This window comes from Schistocerca gregaria, chromosome 3, assembly GCF_023897955.1.
Source record: "Schistocerca gregaria isolate iqSchGreg1 chromosome 3, iqSchGreg1.2, whole genome shotgun sequence".
Classification (NCBI taxonomy): domain Eukaryota; kingdom Metazoa; phylum Arthropoda; class Insecta; order Orthoptera; family Acrididae; genus Schistocerca; species Schistocerca gregaria.
Window position 1 is genome coordinate 193,195,791 of NC_064922.1, and position 23,013 is coordinate 193,218,803.

The window sequence follows — 23,013 nt, forward strand, 5'->3', positions numbered from 1 at the left end:
CAAAAACAACAAAGGGTGCAAGCCCCCTCCATGAAAAACACGACCACACCATAACATCACCACTTCTGAATTTTACTGTTGGCACTACACACGCTGGCAGATGACGTTCACTGGGCATTCGCCATATCCACACCCTGCCACTGGACCACCACATTGTGTACTCTGGTTCATCACTTCACACAACGTTTTCCCACTGTTCAATTGTCCAATGTTTACACTCTTTATACCAAGCGAGGTGTCATTTGGAATTTACCAGCATTGTATGGCTTATGAGCAGCCGCTCAACCCTAGAATCCAAATTCTCACACCTTCCACCTGACTGTCACATTACTTGCAGTGGATCCTGATGAAGTTTGGAATTCCTGTGTGATGGTCTGTATAGATGTCTGCCTATTACACATTATGACCCTCTTCAACTGTCAGCGGTCTGTGTCAGTCAACAGACGAGGTTGGCCTGTACGATTATGTGCTGTACATGTCCCGCCTCATTTCCACTTCATTATCACATTGGAAACAGTGGACCTAACATGTTTAGAAGTGTGGAAATATTACGTGCAGACTGTCACAGAGAATCATTTACATAACCACTAATGGTGAGTATGTGTACGAAGTTACAATTATGCCTGACCATGTCTTCTGGGTGCTTCACGTTTTTGGTCAGGCAGTGTATTTATGGCACATCTTCACTAAAAGAAATGATCACTTGTCAGGAATCATTCTGAGGAATCAATGGGGTGGGAGCTGTTACTTGGAGATGGAGAGACTTAGGAAGGATAGACGAGCATGGAGAGCTGCCTCAAACCACTCTTCTGACTGAAGACCACCATAACACAAGACATGATGAAGACTTCTGGTATTTAATTAGTCTTTTTGGTACTGAATTACATTGTTAAGGCACCAACAGTAATTCATTTATGAAAGTTGTCACAGTGTCTTTTGAATTGAAGTTTCTAAGTCGAAATGTCCATCTTCAGTGCTCTGCATCAGTTGAACTTCTTGGTCCCCTACCAAAGACCTCTCAGCTATTAATGTCTGTAACCTCATACAACATAGCTTAGCCTACAGGTTTGAAAGATGTCTGCAAGTGCTCTAGTGTCAAACTGTCACCCCACAAAGAAAATTGTCAGTAGATATATGGTTGAAGTATCAGTGGAGGAAATGGAATTATACATCTACATTCATACTCCACAAGCGTTCGCACAGTGCATGGCAAAGGGTACTTTATACCACTACTACACTCCTGGAAATTGAAATAAGAACACCGTGAATTCATTGCCCCAGGAAGGGGAAACTTTATTGACACATTCCTGGGGTCAGATACATCACATGATCACACTGACAGAACCACAGGCACATAGACACAGGCAACAGAGCATGCACAATGTCGGCACTAGTACAGTGTATATCCACCTTTCGCAGCAATGCAGGCTGCTATTCTCCCATGGAGACGATCGTAGAGATGCTGGATGTAGTCCTGTGGAACGGCTTGCCATGCCATTTTCACCTGGCACCTCAGTTGGACCAGCGTTCGTGCTGGACGTGCAGACCGCGTGAGACGACGCTTCATCCAGTCCCAAACATGCTCAATGGGGGACAGATCCGGAGATCTTGCTGGCCAGGGTAGTTGACTTACACCTTCTAGAGCCCGTTGGGTGGCACGGGATACATGCGGACGTGCATTGTCCTGTTGGAACAGCAAGTTCCCTTGCCGGTCTAGGAATGGTAGAACGATGGGTTCGATGACAGTTTGGATGTACCGTGCACTACTCAGTGTCCCCTCGACGATCACCAGAGGTGTACGGCCAGTGTAGGAGATCACTCCCCACACCATGATGCCGGGTGTTGGCCCTGTGTGCCTCGGTCTTATGCAGTCCGGATTGTGGCACTCACCTGCACGGTGCCAAACACGCATACGACCATCATTGGCACCAAGGCAGAAGCGACTCTCATCGCTGAAGACGACACGTCTCCATTCGTCCCTCCATTCATGCCTGTCGCGACACCACTGGAGGCGGGCTGCACGATGTTGGGGCGGGAGCGGAAGACGGCCTAACGGTGTGCGGGACCGTAGCCCAGCTTCATGGAGACGGTTGCGAATGGTCCTCGCCGATACCCCAGGAGCAACAGTGTCCCTAATTTGCTGGGAAGTGGCGGTGTGGTCCCATACGGCACTGCGTAGGATCCTACGGTCTTGGCGTGCATCCGTGCGTCGCTGCAGTTCGGTCCCAGTTCGACGGGCACGTGCATCTTCCGCCGACCACTGGCGACAACATCGATGTACTGTGGACACCTCACGCCCCATGTGTTGACCAATTCGGCGGTACCTCCACCCGGCCTCCCGCATGCCCACTATACGCCCTCGCTCAAAGTCCGTCAACTGCACATACGGTTCACGTCCACACTGTCGCGGCATGTTACCAGTGTTAAAGACTGCGATGGAGGTCCATATGCCACGGCAAACTGGCTGACACTGACGGCGGCGGTGTACAAATGCTGCGCAACTAGCACCATTCGACGGCCAACACCGCGGTTCCTGGTGTGTCCGCTGTGCCGTGCGTGTGATCATTGCTTGTACAGCCCTCTCGCAGTGTCCGGAGCAAGTATGGTGGGTCTGACACACCGGTGTCAATGTGTTCTTTTTTCCATTTCCAGGAGTGTAGTTATTTCCTTCCCTGTTCCATTTGGAAAGGAAAAAACTGTTTATATGCCACTGTAGGAGCAGTCATTTCACTTATCTCTGTGGTCCTTAGGCAAAATGTATGTTGGTGGCAACAGACTCTTTCTGCAGTCAGCTTTAAATGGTGGGGGTCTAAATTTTGACAACAGTATTTTAGCTGCACTCCCAAAACTTAGTAGCTCATTCATTACACTGGGAAAACATGCAGATGTTCAAATAATAAAATCTAAGTAAATAACTACTACAACTTACTGAAGTCTCATCATAGGAATGTTGACACAATTAGCCGCAGCAACAGCTACAAAGGGAACAAAACGTCCTATGATAGGTGGGAACGACTGTGGATGGAAAACACAACTTGTGAACAGTATTTACAGACAATGATTGATAACAGAGACACAACACATTCAGGCACCTACCTTTACAAGTCTATTAAGAGACAGAGCAGTTGTTAGAGCACCTCCTGTTGCAAGAACATATGAACTTGCAAGCTGCCTGAAACAAAGTTTCATATGTTCACATATTCATACATATATCGTTCTCGGCAAATACACTTTCTTGCACCTGTTTCCTACATATACAATTAAGGTTTTCCAATAAAAGAAACACTTACACATTTGACAAGTGCAATCATATTTAATTACTTCTGCATAGCAGTACTGAATTACTTAAGACATGAAGTTCGACTTTTAAAAACTATAGGTTGCTTACCTTTCTGCAAGTCAATAAGGAGCTGTACAGTTGGCACCCTGTAACTTATTCCCAGTATTGCCATCACAATAGCTGACAAAAATAGTTATTGCCCTTACCATAAGTGATGTAACAAGGTAAAGTGCATCCATATAAGAAATTTTACTATGATATTTTGACAGCTGAACATTGCATCAGGGATGCAAAATGTGAATCAAAACAAACTGCCAAACAGTATTCTTGTACATAAGTACTTACAAGTATGCAGTTTTTATGGTGTGATTAAAATAATTGACTACATTATAATTTTCCTTTCAAAGCAGATATATAGTCATCAGCCTGGACACTATGATCAGTCACCTGAAAAGCTTTGTTATCTTGGTATGGATTTTAGGCATCAGAAAACAGCATAAGGTTTTTAATTATTGTAGATTACACTGACATTATTCAAGAGGTCCGAGTCAGCTAACTGTGACTTTCCAGATATATCCAACATAGTTTATGCCCACAAAATTAGACGCTGTGGATATTTATCAGAATAATTATGTTCATCAAATTGCAGCACTTAATTCTGGTTTTGTGGCAGGGCAAGTGAGCTGCTAGAAAATAACATGGAGGAGACATTAACCAAGATTGGATTATTTATTTATTTATTGCCAAATTATAGACCTGTTATCTGATGTTTAAAACAGGTTGTACATCTTACAATTTTCGTTTTTCATCTTTTTACAGTTTTCTTTCCTTTTGTTTTATCTACAACATTTACACAGAATGATACTTTTCAAAATAACTATAATTTAAGGTCTAAAATATTAATAAAATTGTTGTTTTTTCACCTGCACCTTGGATATCATAAACTGTGTGCCAGATGGGCCCCACGGCTGCTCACCAATGTTCACAAGGGACAATGTTTCCAATCGTCACTGGCATTTGTGGGATGGTATTCTGAGAAGGGCAACGTTTTTCTACTGTGAATCATTACAGGGGATGAAATGTGGGTCTGCCACTTCATGCCCGAAACAAAGAGAACATTGATGGAATGGGTGCACACAACATCAACGCATCAAAGAAAGGCCAATGTCCAACATTAGGCCGGAAAGATGACGACGACAGTGTTCTTTGACATGGAGAGTGTGACGCACAATGAACTTATGCCAAATGTCACAACAATCAACTCTGTACTGTACGGCAAATGTTACACTGGTTGCATATGGCAATTAAAGAAAAGCAACAGTGAAACTGGAGTGTCGGTGTGATTTTATTGAACTATAATGCAACACCGCACTTGGCCTGCCAAACATCAGAACTGTTGCAGTGATTCAAGTGGAATTATAGCATTTTTTATTTGTGTATTCTACAGTAGCTTGTGACTTCTTCTTGCAGAAAGCAATGAGAAAGTTAGAGGTTTTGTCTTCCATGGCGTAATACTGACCCCCCCCCCCCCCCCATCCCCCTCCAGTCTTCATACACCACACAATGTGTCCACCAAGTTTAAATTGCTGTAGAAAATGGCGTTTTTTGACATTAGTATTGCCATGATTTAACAGGAAGTTATTTATTAAACATACAACTATTTCTAATTGTTCCATGGTCCGATAATTCTCCTATAACTATATCAGTTTCAACTAACGATTCCACTCAGTTGACAACTGCGCACTTCAGGCCATATGCTGCAGAACACCAAACTGCAATAATGAGCAGTGAATGTCAAGTTTAGAAATACTTGCACAGTCCACAGTATGTCCGCTGCAGAGTGCATCACACCACTGAGTGCTCTTTCTCAGAGTTGCCCAACACACTAGTTTTTCCCATTCTGGACAGTTTTTATCTGTTCCCAGCACAACAGGAGTACATGCAGCCCTCCTGTGGATGAGTGGGCACAATATTCTCATAGATCATTTTATTTCACTTTACAGCTAATCATTCACTGATACTTTCAGAATGAAAACATTTCCTCATTTTGGTTCTTATCCTTTTTTCAATTATATATAATATTTATAAAATAAAGACTATATATTGGAAAATTGAAGTTTTCTGGTGGAACTGAATAAAAGTAACATGACTTCAAATAGCAATGCAGCCATTGGGTAAAAAAGAATCTGTTTTTGAGGAACAGAGATGTGTTCAAGTACATCAATGAAAAATTGGTCATTTCTCTCAGTACCTGAGAAATTTAACTGATTATTAAAAAGAAGGTGAACCTCAGAGAATATATGAAGTGAAACATGCAGCCGTTATCATATATTTTGTCAATACTTCTAATACAGTTAATACAGTTTCCCAGTCCTCTTTGAATATGAAGTGACACATGCAGCTCTAAGTATATATTTTATCAATACTTCTAATACAGTTAATACAATTTCCTAGACCTCCTTCCGCTTATTAATCATTATGATACAGTATTATGTTAAAAAACACATTTTCTTTAAACTGGAATGTATGGAATTCATACAGCAAATACAACAAAACAGTTGTGAAAATTCACTCTCCTCCCACAGACTGTTTTGGTTTTCTTAAGAATATATATCATTGATTTCTTAGGATACTACTTCTTGTTAAGAACTATCTTTAAACATTAACTCAGTTAATCTCAGACAATCTATTAGCATTAAGAATCAGAGCTCCATAACTGTAATCTAGTCTCTAATGAAGACTGTCAATTCCACAATGCAGATTAGTTTGCTATTGCAATGTAATAGCAACAGAAGCATACAATTAATTATAAGCAAAAGTAGTTAACTCTCAGCGATAAGCTGCACAGATTTTATTTAGCAGCAAAGAAACAACGCTATTTGATTTTATTGACCTGCAGCTACAGAACTATGGTTCTCTGGCAAACTAAATATTACTACAATTATGCACTGTAATAACAGGTGGTACAGCATACTAAATATGAGTATCTATGAGTTCTACACCATTTTAACTAACATGAGGTTCCACATGATATCAACTAATAAAAAATTAAACTTGAACCTTTATGATTTAGAATTTTGTAATTTTTTGTAATTTTATTGTACTCTTATTAAAAACTGTTTGGACAGTTCAATAATTAATTTTTAAAGTTCCTGAAATTGGATGATTTTCGCTACATTTTAAAACCTTAAAATGGCCATATCTCAAATTACAAAAAACATTAAAATGCTAAATTTTACCAAACCAATTTTTTTTAAATTTGGAATGTTTCAAAATCTACATCTTTTTTGTTTAAAAAAAAAGTGTTTGTCTTACACTATTTATTAATGTGTGTGCTGATTGTATTCCAAAGGGAACATATGGAAATAGATTTTATTTTACTGCATTTGTATAGCTGACTGTATCTCAACTGCACTTAGTTTGCGAGCTGGTTCATTAAACTATTGGTAAAATGAAGTTCTTGAATATTAATTAAGCACACTTTACTGTATCATTTAAAAACTATATTAGACTATGCCATATAATAATTAACATAAGTAATGTAAGGAATAATATACATTTTCCATTTTATAAAACTATTAATTTAGAGCAGTTGAAGCTCATATTTACAGACCAACAGAGTGTGCACATGCACCTCAGTGTCATGACTTTAAATGCTTAAATGACAATAAAATGGCAAAAGGCACAAGTTGGAATATGACAGGTACCAAGCACAGTACACGAAGTGGAATATTGTACTTGTCATATTCTGACATGAGCAGTTCAATGTTTTACAGGAAAATTAAGCATTTCCAATCATGACACAGACACAGGATGTCCCCTGAGGATGTTTATATAGGCTAATAACAGTGGCTTCATAGATGCACATAAAATAATAGTCAAAGTGGTTTTTGTAACACTCATTAACTAGTTGTGGAAGTACAATAAGATCAAACAGCAACATCATTCAGTTGTTTGAGGGGGTAAAGCGGATGCCATTAGTCACTTCTATGCAGCGTAAAAATGGAATGCTATAAAAAGTTTTTATAAAGCCACAACAGTTGGGGAAACAGAAGCATCAAGCGTTTATTCTCATGAATAATGTCAATGGCAAAGGAAAAACTGTTTCTAATTTTAAGAATTTTGATATTCAGAAAAATTCACGCGAGTCCAGATGTTGTGTGCTGTTGAAGAGATTGCAGGACTTGTTGCTCCTGCCTATGAAAACAAATGTTGGATGGCTTCTATGCTATCCAGGGATGAAAAAGGGGAAGTATTCCTTTTATTTACGAATCACTGTGGACCAGCTCTCTCTTTTTCACAATCAAGACCAGGTTAATTGACTGTACTACAAAAAATTCAAACTTTGTAAATTAAATCCTTCAACTACCACTGGACGAAAATACACACTATCAGATAAAGAGCTCAAAAAGCCTAACATTTTATAGAAAAAGAATATTTTGTTACATCAATTATGTCATTACTGCTTGGGGAAAGTTAGTTATACCATTTGAAAGAAATGTGTAATGCATAATTTAGACACTAATAAGATTGTCAGTGGACCACTGTAACACCTTTGTTGTTAAAGATAAGTAAATAATTCCTCTTTGCAAGGCACTCAGATAACAATACTGCTATTATTTAACAGCTGCATCATTGTTTACGAATAATTTACGTAATTATACCTCCATTTTACAGATACATAAATATTAATCAATATTGCTAGTCTTTTTTGAGTACAAGTTTTGGTATGTGTTAAAATATATTCACAGTTAACACACGGGAAAGCCAAAAGGCTCAAAGTCGGAGACTGGTCATGTAAGAGGTGTGTGTGTGTGTGTGTGTGTTTTCTGTTTTGTGATTCTTTGTGAATCAGCATTTCTGCTATATAGTGAGTAGCAACAATCCTCTTCATAATATTGTCATATTTCACCCTGGATTTTCCATGTTTTAAATTACGTCTATAATTCTAATAATGTAATAAATTGATTGGCACTAAATAAAAGATAATGATTTGGTAGAGTTATTTAGTTTTAGACATATTGCATCTTAGCAACAAGTCCAAAGTCCTATGGACTGTGCACAAGGTGCTGTGCTTACCAGTAGAATAAAATTTATTTTAATATGTTCCCATGGGAACACTATCATGAAACTTGGCACAGATGTTAACCAAAAAAGGTATGAACAAAACACTTTTTTTCGAAAAAACCAATTTTGAAATTTCCAAAATTAAAATTAATTTCATTTGAGAAAATTTACCATTGATATCAATACTTTTCATCAACATGTACTTTTAAACTGTATAAAATGGTACAAATTTTAGGTCTGTAAGTAAAATAGTTTAAGATAAGGTGATTTTAACATTTCAAAATGTCACAGAATTTGCACAATTTTGGAAGTTAAAAAAATTAATAACTAAAAATTGAAATGTCCAAAAAAAATTAATTTAGGATTTTTCATGCACACTATTGTTATTATGATGTACCAAAATTATCAAAATCTGAGACATCAAGAACCAGACCACTGGTTGATTTCATGTGGATTGACCCAAGGATTTATCAATATTTTGATTCAACAAGTACACTTTAAAAGAAAATGGGGCAAGGTGAAAGGAAATTTTAAAAAAAGGGTCAGAGTGGGTTTGTATATAGGAAACTTAAAAAAAGAGGAATTAACCATAAAAATTTCAGTAATGCACATGAATGCTTGCAACTAGTACAATTATGCAGTGTTCAGGGATACCAAATGTTAGCCAAATATTTCTAACAATACTCTCTTTTGCCAATGTATTGCTTTTAAAATATTTTCTTACTGAGTACACAGTCTCAGCCAATTTTGTTGATAACATTACTGAATCTTAGCCCATCACCTGCTCAGGTATACTTCAGTAGTCTCAATTTTCAGTACCACTTCCACAGTGTGATGGTTTTCTTTTAATATGACAAACTGTCCTCTCAATTTTTAATCTTGTTAATGACTTTTTATTCCTTCTGAATTAGTCATTTTCCAAGCACTTCCACTTTCCTTGGTTCTGCTTATGTACCCTGTTGCTGTCATGTGTGTCTCCTTAGATATTCTTTTACATACATCTCTACTACTTCCCCGTCTCCTACTCCCTTCAGCCTCCTTTCTACTTTTGTTGCCATTTCCTGTTATCTCCTATTTTATCACTACCTAAATAAATTTAAAGACAACAAAAATTAATTTTAAAAAGCAATTTTGATTTGATTTCAGTCTTGATCACACCATGTATGCTTCAAGAACATAGGTGACAGGTTTCGGTCATATCACATGACCATCATCAGACCCTTAATATCAATTTGAAGTAACAATAATTAGTAATTTTGTTGATATTGAGGCTGATAACTTTTGTAAGAGCTAATTCTAAAATGTTACATGATCATACTCATTTCATCGTCCCAACAAGCTTTATGTTGTAAATGAAATTATTGCAGTGTATTCTATCAGAGCAATGTTCCCTGTCCATTATAGTGTTTACAATGATGCACCTCTTTCTAATGTACAAGGAAATATTTTTCTTCGAACCACCACAAGGGCTATCTTTTGCAGTTGCCATTCTTTCAAAATCATCTTTTAAGCTTCCTTTCAAAGGTATTCTACTCTTATAATGATGTCCCAATTTAAGCTGTTAAGGTAGGCTACTTTTTAGCTTAAGTGCTATTCATATAATTTACACAATACATGACATTCTAATGGCATTACCACCTGGTTTACAATGTTGTCCAAAGAAACAACAGTCATAAATACTTTACGTTGCTCACAGTCTTTATGTCTGACTTTTCAGTTATCCAAGTTGATATTTTTTTTTATTTGTATTCATTATCCAGAAAAATTGTCCTTCCTAGAAAAGTGATCAGTCACATTCTCTGAAATTCACTTTGTCATAGGTATAGTTTGCTCTGCACTTCATTTTGTTTCTTCATCCATATCACCTAACTGGGTACAAAGAGTGATGGTCCCTTCAGGAAACAAATTTACTTCATTAAAAGAAATATTATTAACAAAAAAACTTGCACTGAGAGACTTTAAAAATTGAAAAAGTAGTCCAAACCTGCGTTAGTGGGTGCTATATTGCTACTAAGCTGTATTCTTCTACTCTCACTACAACAGTGCAAGTAGTCCGTGCGATGGGCTGCTAATGTGTATACAACTCCTGTCAGTCCCACAGATGATGTTCTTTCAACAGGTTTGGCAGATGTGCAGTGCTGTACAGAGCAAAATGAGCCACAGCTACCCGTGACAGTTAAGTGCTATTTTGGTAGGGTCCCTGCTGGCGTAAGTCACAGAACTGTTAAAAAATGACATAGGAGAATCTCATGGGTAACCATCGCTATGTTGTAATGTGAAATATAACACATCCAAGGACATATTGAGACACAATTTGCGTCTCAAAACACACATACTGCTGGATAAGATACACGGCAAGTTCAACCTGAAAGCAACATATTCAAAAGTTTTAGTCAATCCCCACTGAATGGGTTTTAGGATCATTGATGACGACACTGCCCTCAGCTATTGCAGAATTTGTGATGCAGTTGCTGCACTTCAATTAAGGGTTAACAAGATTTGATAGCATTGCCTTAAACAAACTTTAATACGATGTTACAGCTCCGTACCCGATCAATATGGCATGTTATTAAAGGCTTGCTCCAATCTGCTTTGTGCTCTTTCATTATGGGACTTCTGCCAACAGCTTCACGGTGTGCACCAACCTGGATTACTTCAATGGCCCAGTAAGGCCAGATTCCACAAATAATATGACACACACCACATTCACAACTACTTTCTAACTAGACTTTTGTTGCAAGCAACAATTTCAGTATCACAAGAGCCATTATGTGACTTATGATCTTCATATAATTTACTTTTGTGCTTAAATAGAATTAAAAACAAACAAAGAAACTGCTTTTAGTGGTGGAATGTTTCTTCTTTAGAGATCACTTTCAATTTTGAGGCAATTATAGTGTATTCCATGTATATGTACAACTTTGTTTCTCTATTAAGTTATATTATTCAGTATACAGGCTGGTAATTACTTAGAAGTTAAACATTCTCACAGAGGGTTGCTTGTCAGGCTTTTTTTCCTGTTAACTAAGAGTATGGTGATCGCTATCTTTTCTTTTCACAACTTTTTTGAATAGAATGTTCTTCATAAATCTGTGAATCCACAGTTCACGTGTTTAGTGTCAAATTCTGCTGCTCTTCCTCCAGTTTTGCAGCTAAATAATTACTATAGTTCTAGGTTTAAGACTGACACTATCTTTTTTTACACAATACACACACATAAATCGCAACTGCCTTTCTTAAATTTTAGAGCAAAGTTGAACTATTTCCTGTCATTCAGTGTTTCTTCGTCCTGCTAGATCTGACTCATAACTATGTCTATTCACCATTTTCCAATCCAGTAAATGTCTAATCTGAATGGCTTATTTTCTTTTTATTTACTGCTGATGTTTCCACTCCTGGTTAAGTCAAAGTGTTTGCATGATTACTTTTAGAGAAGTTACCAGAAGCATCAAGTAATCACTAATTATTTGAGAATACAGCCAAATTTACAAACATGACAGCATTAAGAAATATAGTAGTCTCTTAAATGGTAATATTCCATTTCAACAATGAGTAAGAATTGCAAGAGTAATATTTTGTGAAAACTTTAGCTAACAGTGCTGCTGAACTCCAAAAATCCACTACTATTTTGCGTAGCAATAAATAGGGACAAATTATTTTATTTCCACTAGACTTTTATGATTGATAGAAAATTACTGCTGTTAAATATAAATGATTAGAGTGTCATAATAGGTTGCACATTGTGCAAGCAGCATAGCATATTGTTCATTGTGTGTACAGCTGGTACCAGGGAGTTCACTGAAGTGGGTGGAGATGTGCAGTCTGGCATCATTGATGTTTCATGAGTAATAGTAATAATAGTAGTAGTAGTTTTTTTTTTACATATTTCACCAATGGTGAACATAAAAAAAAAATTCTTACACTACCACACTTTTTGTCCAAGAGATACACAGTGGTCAAAGAAACTTGCATGGCACTCTGTATTAAGGGCTTACAGAATATTGAACACTGAGTACTATATTTCCATTTCCATTTAAAGCTATCTTCAAATATAGATCATCATTTGATTTACTTTTCATCTCACTAGCTCGGTGTTGGTCTAAAAGAATGACAACATCAAATGAAGAGCTTTTGCTTCAGGACAGGTGGCCTTTTGAACAAATTAAGACATCATCTACATTTAGTTATTTATTTTGAAGGAGATCAGCAAGAATCGGTATGTAGTTTTGGCCCACTCGAGAAGATGCACGTATTTTGGTCCTTGGTGTGGCTCCGGGACCTATTTAAAATACACAAAACCCTCCATTTTCTGCTTGCTTTTAAAACTGCAGATTTCTTAAAAGAGCCATCTCAGGAGAGAGATTAGAATATTAAAGGATAATTTGAGAGCCACATTATTAGTGACCAGATGCATCGAAGAAGCTTAAAAATATAAAACATTTCAATCAAATAAATTTTTGTTAAAATTGTATGAAAGAGTTAACTAAATCATTTTTCTTACCTAAAAACTGGATATCAGCTGAGGCCTTTTCACCTTGTGTCATCAAATGGTTTTTTAGTCACTATTAAAGTGTCAAAAGGCTCTGAGTCTTTCAACTTCAGTAACACAAACGGCAATGATGCTGCTGCTGCTTTAGTCAAGCTCCTTTGTTGATCCCAGTGGCTGAGCAGAACCCATTCCAGACCTCCCTGACAAAAACATCCAGGAAGGTGCTGGGAACGAAGCTGAAGGCTTTCATTCCTGTCCTCAGCTGACCTAGCTACAAGACTCAGATAGTGGTGACAGTGACAGCCGAGCTCTAATTATATTATGGGAAAGATGCACAAAAATCAATGTCTAATGTTTCCATTGCCTTGTATAACATTAAACATGCAGGGCACTATGCTTCTACAAACACAACTGCACAAGAAGTAAGAAAGTAAAGTCACTCCACAAGATGACACAAAGTGTAAGGAAAGACACAGTGACTAAGAAAAAGAATAAGTACACAGTTCTTCCACCAAAAGAACATGTGAGTATTTACAACAAACGTTAAGAAAAGGCTATTCGTAAGACCTATGATGTTAATGCTATGGATATTGTTAGGGACTCTATAAAGGAGGAAAATTTAGTGGACCAAGTGCAGAATGTAAAAAACCCCTCACCCAGAAAATTCTAAGGTCAGTATAACTTAAACACAGTATGAATTTTTCTGGTTTTAATAGCAAGCCAAACAGTAAAAATTATTTGAATGATACAAACCCTCCAACTAAATCTAACCTTCAACATATGAAGATTACGAAGCACAGTAACAAGCCTTGTCATACTAGAGTGTCACAAAAAGTTGTTATTTAATGATCGGTAAGTATTTACATTAAACATAAACGTGGTGAAAATACTTTAGTCATGATTCAAAGCATATAACACCACACACAAAGCTCATTACATAAAAAGATAAATAAAAATTGAAAATTGTCAATAAAAACAGTTGGTGATAGATTAACTAACATGTCTAGAAGTAATATGTAATATATTTAACAATTTCATTTAATCAGTAAAAGTGACAACTCCAATAACCACATTTGAACATTAAATTTTTTTCCGAAGAAAATCAATGTTAGTTTTGTAAATAACTGGAACACTGCTATAAAAAAACAATATGGTATTTACAGAAGAACATATCTATGCTGTTTAGATATATTTGTTCCCTTAAAAGGTATAATTATCAAATGTTGCAGCACATCTTTACTTTATCTCTTTCCCCACTGCAAGTATGAACATAAAGATTTCAAAAGATAAAAGATGATGGTCAGTGATCATTTCTGTAATATAGTCATGCACTCCCTAGTTAATTAGATGCTACCACTAAACAGCAAAAATCCCAAGATTAATAACTTTTTAAATAAATTGTTTGCTACAAAGCAAAGAAATTACATAATCACTTCTATACAAAATTCTGTACCGCATTTTCAATGCTGAGCAGCAAATTATTCCCTTTTTACTTCTTTTTCTCAAAAAATTATGCACTATTTTTTTTGCTTTATTTCCTGAGAAGGAAGACTTAACTTCCTTTCTCATTTTTTGTTGTAGACCTACAGATTCTGCAAATTAGACTACCAATAACAAAATTGCACCATACGACCACAAAAGCAACAAATAGTAGAAATATAAATGTGTTTCACTGGACCTTGTATCGGGTGATCACAAAGTCAGTATAAATTTGAAAACTGAATAAATCACGGAATAATGTAGATACAGAGGTACAAAGTGACACACATGCTTCAAATGACATGGGGTTTTGTTAGAACAAAAAAAAGTACAAAGTTCAAAAAAATGTCCGACAGATGGCACTTCATCCGATCAGAATAGCAATAATTACCATAACAAAGTAAGACAAAGCAATGATGATGATCTTTGCAGGAAATGCTCATTATGTCCACCATCATTCCTCAACAATAGCTGTAGTCGAGGAATAATGTTGTGAACAGCACTGTAAAGCATGTCCAAGTTATGGTGAGGCATTGGTGTCGGATATTGTCTTTCAGCATCCCTAGAGATGTCGGTCGATCACAATACACTTGTGACTTCAGGTAACCCCAAAGCCAGTGATCTGGGGACCTGGGAGGCCAAGCATGATGAAAGTGGTGGCTGAGCACATGATCATCACCAAACGGCACGCGCAAGAGATCTTTCACGCACCCAGCAAATATGGGGTGGTTCTAATAAAACCCCATGACATTCCAAGCATGTGTCAATTTTTACCTCTATATCTACATTATTCCATGGTTTATTAAGTTTTCAAATCTATACTGACTTTTTGATCGCCCAGTATATGAAACTCTGCAGCATATTTATTGGCAAAAGCCTACAGAAATGTGGTAGTTACACCTAGGAACTTTTATTGTTCTACGATGCACATATTTATTATGATTAGTGTGTATTTTGCAGATAGTGGTATGATCAAGAGACTGAATACCAATAAGGAAAGAATGAATCAATCAGTCAATCAAACTAATCACTCAGGACTATTCTGTCACTGGCCACGATGGAGGAGAAGCCGACTACGATAGTCGAGAAGCATGTCGGGTTTGGTAGTATGCTTCAGAGTTTGCTGATAGCCACAAACTGATTTCATTCTTAAGCTCATAAGACAGACAACAGTGTGTGTTGCCCACTATTTTCAGTTCACAATAATATCACTAACAATGGGTGTGGGGACACATGCAAGTGAAATCTCTCTTGTGGAAAGTCCAAAATTTCGTGTCCCTATAATTATTCAATTCCATCTGCTAACTCAGTTCTGTGGAAAATACTACTAAAATGTTGACAGTAAGATTGCAAACACTTACTCTCGAGTGCACAACCTGCCATTATGCACAGTGCACAGATTCCTTCTCCTGCATTTCACTTTTTTGTCAGGCAGTGAATTATAAACAGATAACATTCATCACAATGCTAATTCCAGAGGAGTACTGTGGAAATCAGTAATGCATTTAAATAGTCTACAATTAAATACATAAAAATATGTTCCTCCATCTTACGTGTTTGTCACTGGAGAATCACCACTTCGATTTGTGTAATTAACCAATGCATTGAAAGACTGGTTAACCCATTGCCAGAAAACAACTGCTCCAGTAGACCTAAAAATAAAAAGAATACATATTATAGGCTAGAATTATTATAGTAGAAATGTGTCATGTTGCAATCATCAAATACAAAACATTTTCTTATGCCACTGTACATATTGGCAAAGTAATTACTAATTACAGACTGAACATCCTAGCCCCCACCCCTCACACACACCCACACCTATGACTACTACCTTAAAATTTCTGGCTTCTTATTAGAATAAGAAAGTGAGAAATATTGCTGATGTAGAAAGTGTGGCAGTGTGAAGGGATCAAGGCACTCAGAGCCCAGTTCAAGGACTACTCAACTTTCCCAGGAAGGAAAGGAAAGGAAAGGAAAGGAAAGGAAAGGAAAGGAAAGGAAAGGAAAGGAAAGGAAAGGAAAGGAAAGGAAAGGAAAGGAAAGGAAAGGAAAGGACATCAATATTTTTTTCGGTTTGCCTTCCATCACTTCACACTATGGTTGACATTTCCTCATCTGTAAGCTTTACCTGTCATTCACTTCAACCCTATGTTGTGCTAGAAAATGGACACCTGTATCCTAAGGAAAGTAAATTTACACCTTTACCTGCTTCTACATGTTACCACCTGTTATACTTTTGAAAGTTGCTTAACAGAAGTGTGTGTTACCACACAGCACACATTTTCAACATATTTCTCCAAAAACCGGAGGCAGATAGTTGCAAACTAAACATTCTGAAGCTTTACATGAAAGCCTTTCTCTCACCAAATTACTATTATTCTCTGCATCAACACCCGAGGCCCATTCAATAATAATTAAAATGAAGGGAATTCACAAAACTTTTGTTTTCAAATGGAAGTGCTCTCTGCTACCTGTTACAGCTTACAGCCATCATAATTTGGACTCAATCGTTTGCCAAATAATTCCAAGTAAATGCTGTTGTCATTCCCACTAGCTCTCAATGGTCATTATTATCATGTGCTCTTTTTCTGAACAGTGTGGCACAGAGGCTGTGGCACTGGACTTTTCTTAATTAACTGTGCCAGGACTTCAGCTTTTCTGCAGAGAATCAGAATCAATTTTCCTCAGAAAAAGATGATCATTCTATTATACAATTATGAAATGAGTAATTTCTGCAGGAAGTTCTGGATTGTTAATTATGGGTTCTCGGCTCTTGTGATATCTGTGCTGAAGTAAATATATTAAGTGTTGTTGAACAGCAGTATTAGTTTGTGGCAGAACTATCAAGATTAAAAGATGGAAGAAAATGCCTAGATGAAATGAGTTGAAGGAGGGCAGGAAAAAGAAAAAAAGCATTTTAGAGTATATCAGCCAATAACACAAGACAAAAGGAATAAATACAATACCAAGAAGAAGCAACTGAGGAGGGAATGGATGGGCAAACAGACAGCAACAATGGAGGAAGACAGCAAAGGTAACAGGAAAGTACTGTATGGTATAATGAAGGGACTGGGGTAAAGTTTCAGTGAAAACTCCACTATGCTGGATGTAAATGACAAGCAGTGTAAAAATAGTATTGTGAAATCCCTTTAATTCCAGCTTAAAAGGAAATGCCAATGAAGAGAGACAACAACCATGGTAACAAATCTACAAAGCATTTGACTTGGGCGGAAGAGTATACACACAGAGCAGAATGGCAGGAGGAAAGTTGTCAAGTGCAGATGAGATACCAACACAAATGGTTAGAGCAGCTGGAGTTATGAGAAAGCAGTTGCTACACTGTATGTTAAGGACAGTTCAAAGACAGACGACAACTGCAAAGAATGTAAAAATTGGCTAATTGTCTCTGTCTTCAAGAAACGGCACAGGAGGGAATTAGTTGTCTGTGTACATGCTTTGAAACAGTGTTTACAGTAATGTTTTATGTTTCTGTGGTGTACTTCAGCTTGTTATTTATTCTATCAACTTCTTGCTACATTAACGAGACATTATACAGGGTCAGTCACCTAACGTTACCGCTGGATATATTTCGTAAACCGCATCAAATACGGACAAACCGATTCCACAGACCGAATGTGAGGAGAGGGGCTAGTGTAATTGTTTAACACAAACCATACAAAAATGCACTGAAGTAGGTTTTTTAACACAAACCTATGTTTTTTGTAAATGGAACCACGTTAGTTTTGTTAGCACATCTGAACATACAAACAAATACGTAAACAGTGCCATTTGTTGCATTGTAAAATATTAATTACATCCACAGATATTGTAACCTAAAGTTGACGCTTGAAACCTCCGACGTTTAGTTGCGTGTTGTAACAAACACGGGCCACGGTCGGCGAGCAGCATCTGCAGGGACATGTTTATGATGATGACCGTGTTTTTGAGTGTGGCTGTAGTGCACTGTTGTGGTTTGGTCTAGCTGTCGCAATGTCCGCATGCTGCTATTGTTATTCTGCATTCGTCTCCGCACACAGACCAACTCTAGCACACCGTGTTACCAGACGTCTGTGATAGTGTAGTGTTGTAGGAACTGTGACCATGGTGTATTCGAACTCTGAAAAGGCAGAGATGGTACTCATCTATGGCGAGTGACGACGAATGCAGCTGAAGCCTGCAGGGTGTATGCAGAATGGTACCCAGACAGAGAGCATCCAACATGCCGCACATTGCAAAACATCTACCGCCAACTGTATGCAACAGGTATGGTCGTAGCACGCAAACAGGTACGTAACAGGCCCATCACAGGAGAAGAGGGTGCAGTTGGTATGTTAGCTGCTGTTGCCATGAACCCACACATGAGTACACGGGACATTGCGAGAGCCGGTGGACTGAGTCGAAGTAGTGTCACGCGCATACTGCATCGTCACCACTTTCACCCATTTCATGTGTCGCTACATCAGCAATTACATGGTGATGACTTTAATCATCGAGTGCAATTCTGTCAATGGGCATTAACAGAGAATGCGTTGCAGTTCTACCTGTTTACTGATGAAGCGGGTTTCACAAACCACGGGGCAGTGAATCTACGGAACATGCATTACTGGTCTGTGGACAATCCTCGCTGGCTCAGACAGGTAGAGCGACAGCGACCGTGGACTGTAAATGTATGGTGCGGAATCATTGGCGACCACCTCATTGATCCTCACTTCATTGTAGGGGCCCAAACAGCTGCAACATACATCGCGTTTCTACAGAATGATCTGCCCACATTGCTCGAAAATGTCTCACTGGAAACGCGTCGACGTATGTGGTATCAGCATGATGGTGCATCTGCACATTTCGCAATTAACACTAGGCTGACCCTTGACAGGATGTTCGACGGGCGTTTCATAGGACATGGAGGACGCATAAATTGGCCAGCCCGTTCTCCTGATCTTACACCTCTGGACTTCTTTCTGTGGGGTACATTAAAGGAGAATGTGTACCGTGATGTGCCTACAACCCCCGAGGATATAAAACAACGTATTGTGGCAGCCTGCGACGACATTACACCAGATGTACTGCAGCGTGTACGACATTCATTACGCCAGAGACTGCAATTGTGTGCAGCAAATGATGGCCACCACGTTGAACATCTATTGGCCTGATATGTCGGGACACACTATTCCACTCCGTAATTGAAAACAGAAACCACGTGTGCCTCACCCCTCCCGGTAATGTACATGTGTGTCAGTGAAAGAGACCATTAAAAAGGTGTTAGCATGTGGACGTAATGTGCTGTTCCAGTCTCTTCTGTACCTAAGGTCCATCACCGTTCCCTTTGGATCCTACATAATTCGGTGCTCTCTGATACACACGATCGTACAGCGGAGGAGAGGTACTCAAGTGTCAAATTTAGGTTACAATATCTCCGGATGTTATTAACATTTTACAATGCAACAAACGGCACTGATTACGTATTTGTTTATATGTTCAGATGTGCTAACAAAACTAACAGGGTTCCATTTAAAAAAACGTAGGTTTGTGTTAAAAAAATACTTCAGTGCATTTTTTTAATGGTTTGTATTAAACAATTACACTAGCCCCTCTCCTCACGTTCAGTCTGTGGAATCTATTAGTCAGTATTTGATGTGGTTTACGAAATATATCCAGAGGTAATGTTAGGTGACTCACCCTGTATAGCTTGTGAACTTGCATCTTTTTAGCTATAGGAATAAATCGTGGAGTTTCCAAAGAAAGTGAGGTTATGGGGAAGACAAAAGATGTTTCACCTCAGAAAGTTTCGGCTTTGCTGAATTTATTTATTTTATTTTTATTTTGCTTATGACAGTACAGCGACAATATTTTATATAAGTACAATAATATGTAAACTAAATGTATAAAACAAAATAATGCATAAATAGTACATGTGGTAAAAAAAAAAGCAATAGCACAGAAGGATAAAGTACAAACACTCAAGACAAAATAACTACACATTAAAGGTTGCTGAAAATTATTATACACATAAAGAAGTTGCTTACAGAATGAGAATATCACAGAAAACTCTCAGCAGAATCAGACTTTCAGTGCAGAAAGGTGGTGAATACAAGCCAAACAGGAAAGGAAAATGTGGACATAACATCAGTCCTAGAACAATGAGAAGACTTACAAACATGGCAACAATGAAGCGTGAATGTTCACAGACACGAGCCATCAGGTGAAAGGTTTGGATGTTGAAGTTTCACCTGCGACAGTGAGGAGGAGGCTGTTTGAATGTGGTTTAAAGACGTGTCGACCAAGGTAAAAACAGAGAATCACACCTGCTGTGAAAACCAAAAGATTGCAGTGGGATAAACAACTTCAGGAGTGGACAACTGAGGACTGGGCTAAGGTATGTGCAATGCTATGGTAAATTAAGTGGGTCTGATCTCTAAAGTAAGGAGTTTTTGCTTGAACTTGTGATGTTTTATTGATACTGAAGAATTGCACATTTGAACTTTACTAACTTGCAATTTTGTACATATGCTTCAGGTATGTTTCAGCAATTTTTATTTTATGGTTTTAGGGTGCAAAACTGCTACGGTCATTAGCGCCCAGTCTGTCTCTTACGAAAAGGTAAAAAACGAAGCTGGAAACCAGCAGAAATGGCAACCAAACTCAAAAAATTGGAGAATCTAAAAACAGAAGGAAAGCTTTAAAAAACCACTATAGAAGGGGGTTGGTTGTCTCCAAAAAGAGCTTCAAATGACTGATGTTATATCACTGGCACCAATAAACTCGAGAACACGATCGGCTGAGCACGTATCATCTGCTAAAATGGAAGACATATGAGGCGGCAACTGTAGATGGACGTGTAATTGACTAAAATAGGGGCACTCAAGTAAAAGGTATCTTACTGTCCACAGCTGAGAGCAGTGGGGACAGAGTGGGGGAGGATCACCACTTAAAAGATGTCGATGGCTAAAACGACAGTGCCCTATCCAGAGAGTAGTTAAAATTACCTCCTCCCGATGACGTATTTGGGAGGAAGAGGTCCAAGCACAGGGAAGAGCTTTCATGTCCCACAATTTATTATTGGGAAGTGTAGACCAATGTGTGTGCCTTAAAAGAGTAACATGATGACATAAAACACTCTGTACATTGACGAAGGTAATCGTGCGAATAGCTGGCTGAAGAAGAGTGGCTGCAGCCTTGGCCGCTATATAGGCCGCCTCATTTCCACAGATACCAACGTGTCCTGGGATCCAGAGGAACGCCACAGAGACGCCCCCAAGTGGAGCAAGTGGAGGCAGTCCTGAATCTGGTGGACCAGAGGGTGGACAGGGTACAGAGCTTGGAGACTGAGGAGAGAGCTGAGAGAATCTGAACAGATAACATACTGTATCTGATGATGATGATGGATGTATTGGACAGCCTGGAGAACAGCGTAAAGCTCCGTAGTATAAACCAAACACTAGTCAGGAAGCCAAAATCGATTTGGGGTGTCGCCAACAATATAGGCACTCCCTACACCTAACGATGTTTTCGAGCCATCAGTGTAAATAAATGTGGCTTCCTTCATTTGTGCACATAGAGCAGCAAATGCCCGACGATAAACAAGTGAAGGGGTACCATCCTTGGGAAATTGATGAAGGTCACGGAGCAGGCGGGTCGAGGGATGGAGCCAAGGCGGTGCTGTACCCCAAGTTGTCAAGAATGTTTTAGGAAAGCGGAAGGAAAGACAATGGAGCAGTTGACGGAAGTGGACTCCCCATGGTAGTAGGGAGGAAGGGCGGCCTGCATACCCTAAATCCAAGGAGGAGTCGAAAAAAAATGTCATGGACCGGATTAGCAGGCATGGAAGACAGATGGCTAGAATAATGACTCAGAAGGACAGCTCACAGATTGGACAGCGGAGGTTCAGCAGTCTCAGCATAAAGGCTTTCCACAGGGCTGGTGTAAAATGTTCCAGACACTAAACGTAATCCACGGTGGTGGATTGAGTCGAGACGCCGGAGAACAGACAGCCAAGCAGAGGAGTAAACTATTCTTCCATAGTCCAATTTCGAGCACACTAAGGCGTGATAGAGGCAGAGAAGGACTGCTCAGTCCGCTCCTCAGGAGGTACCATTCAGGACACGGAGAGTGTCGAGGGATCGCAGACAGCGAGCCGAAAGATAGGAAATGTGGGAGGACCAGCACAGTTTTCTGTCAAACATAAGACCCAAGAATTTAGCATTGTCCGAAAACGGAAGGTTGACAGGTCCTAGATGTAAGGAAGGTGGAAGAAACTCCGTACGATGCCAAAAATTAATACAAACGGTCTTACTGTGAGAAAAGCAGAAGCCAGTTGCGATGCTCCAAGAGTGGAGGCGATTGAGACATCCTTGAAGACATCCTTCAAGAAGGCTGGTCCGTTGAGAGCTGCAGTAGATCGTAAAATCGTCCACAAAGAGGGAGCCCGAGTCATTGGAAAGGAGACAGTCCATAATTGAGTTTATGGCAATGGCAAACAGTACAACACTTAGCACGGAGCCCCGGGGTACCCAATTTTCTTGGGAGAAAGTACGGGAGAGAATAGTGTTCACCCGCAATCTAAATGTGTGCTCTGCCATAAATTCACAAAGAAAAAAGGGGCAGCCGACCTCGAAAGCCCCAAGAGAACAGTGTACAGAGGATGCCTGTCCTCCAATAGGTATCGTATGCTCTCTCCAGATCAAAAAATATTGCTACT

At 38.7% G+C, this 23,013-nt stretch overlaps 1 protein-coding gene across 1 annotated transcript in view; it reads right to left on the reverse strand.

The window, feature by feature from the left end:
• Positions 1 to 23,013, reverse strand: part of LOC126356292 (sideroflexin-1) — an 87,415-nt gene that overhangs the window by 51,730 nt on the left and 12,672 nt on the right. Inside the window, exons 4-6 of the mRNA XM_050007186.1 lie at positions 15,869 to 15,967; positions 3,097 to 3,172; positions 2,930 to 3,015 (exon numbers count right to left, since the gene is read on the reverse strand). Of these exons, the coding sequence (XP_049863143.1) occupies positions 2,930 to 3,015; positions 3,097 to 3,172; positions 15,869 to 15,967 (261 nt within the window). The remainder of the gene's footprint in view (positions 1 to 2,929; positions 3,016 to 3,096; positions 3,173 to 15,868; positions 15,968 to 23,013) is intronic.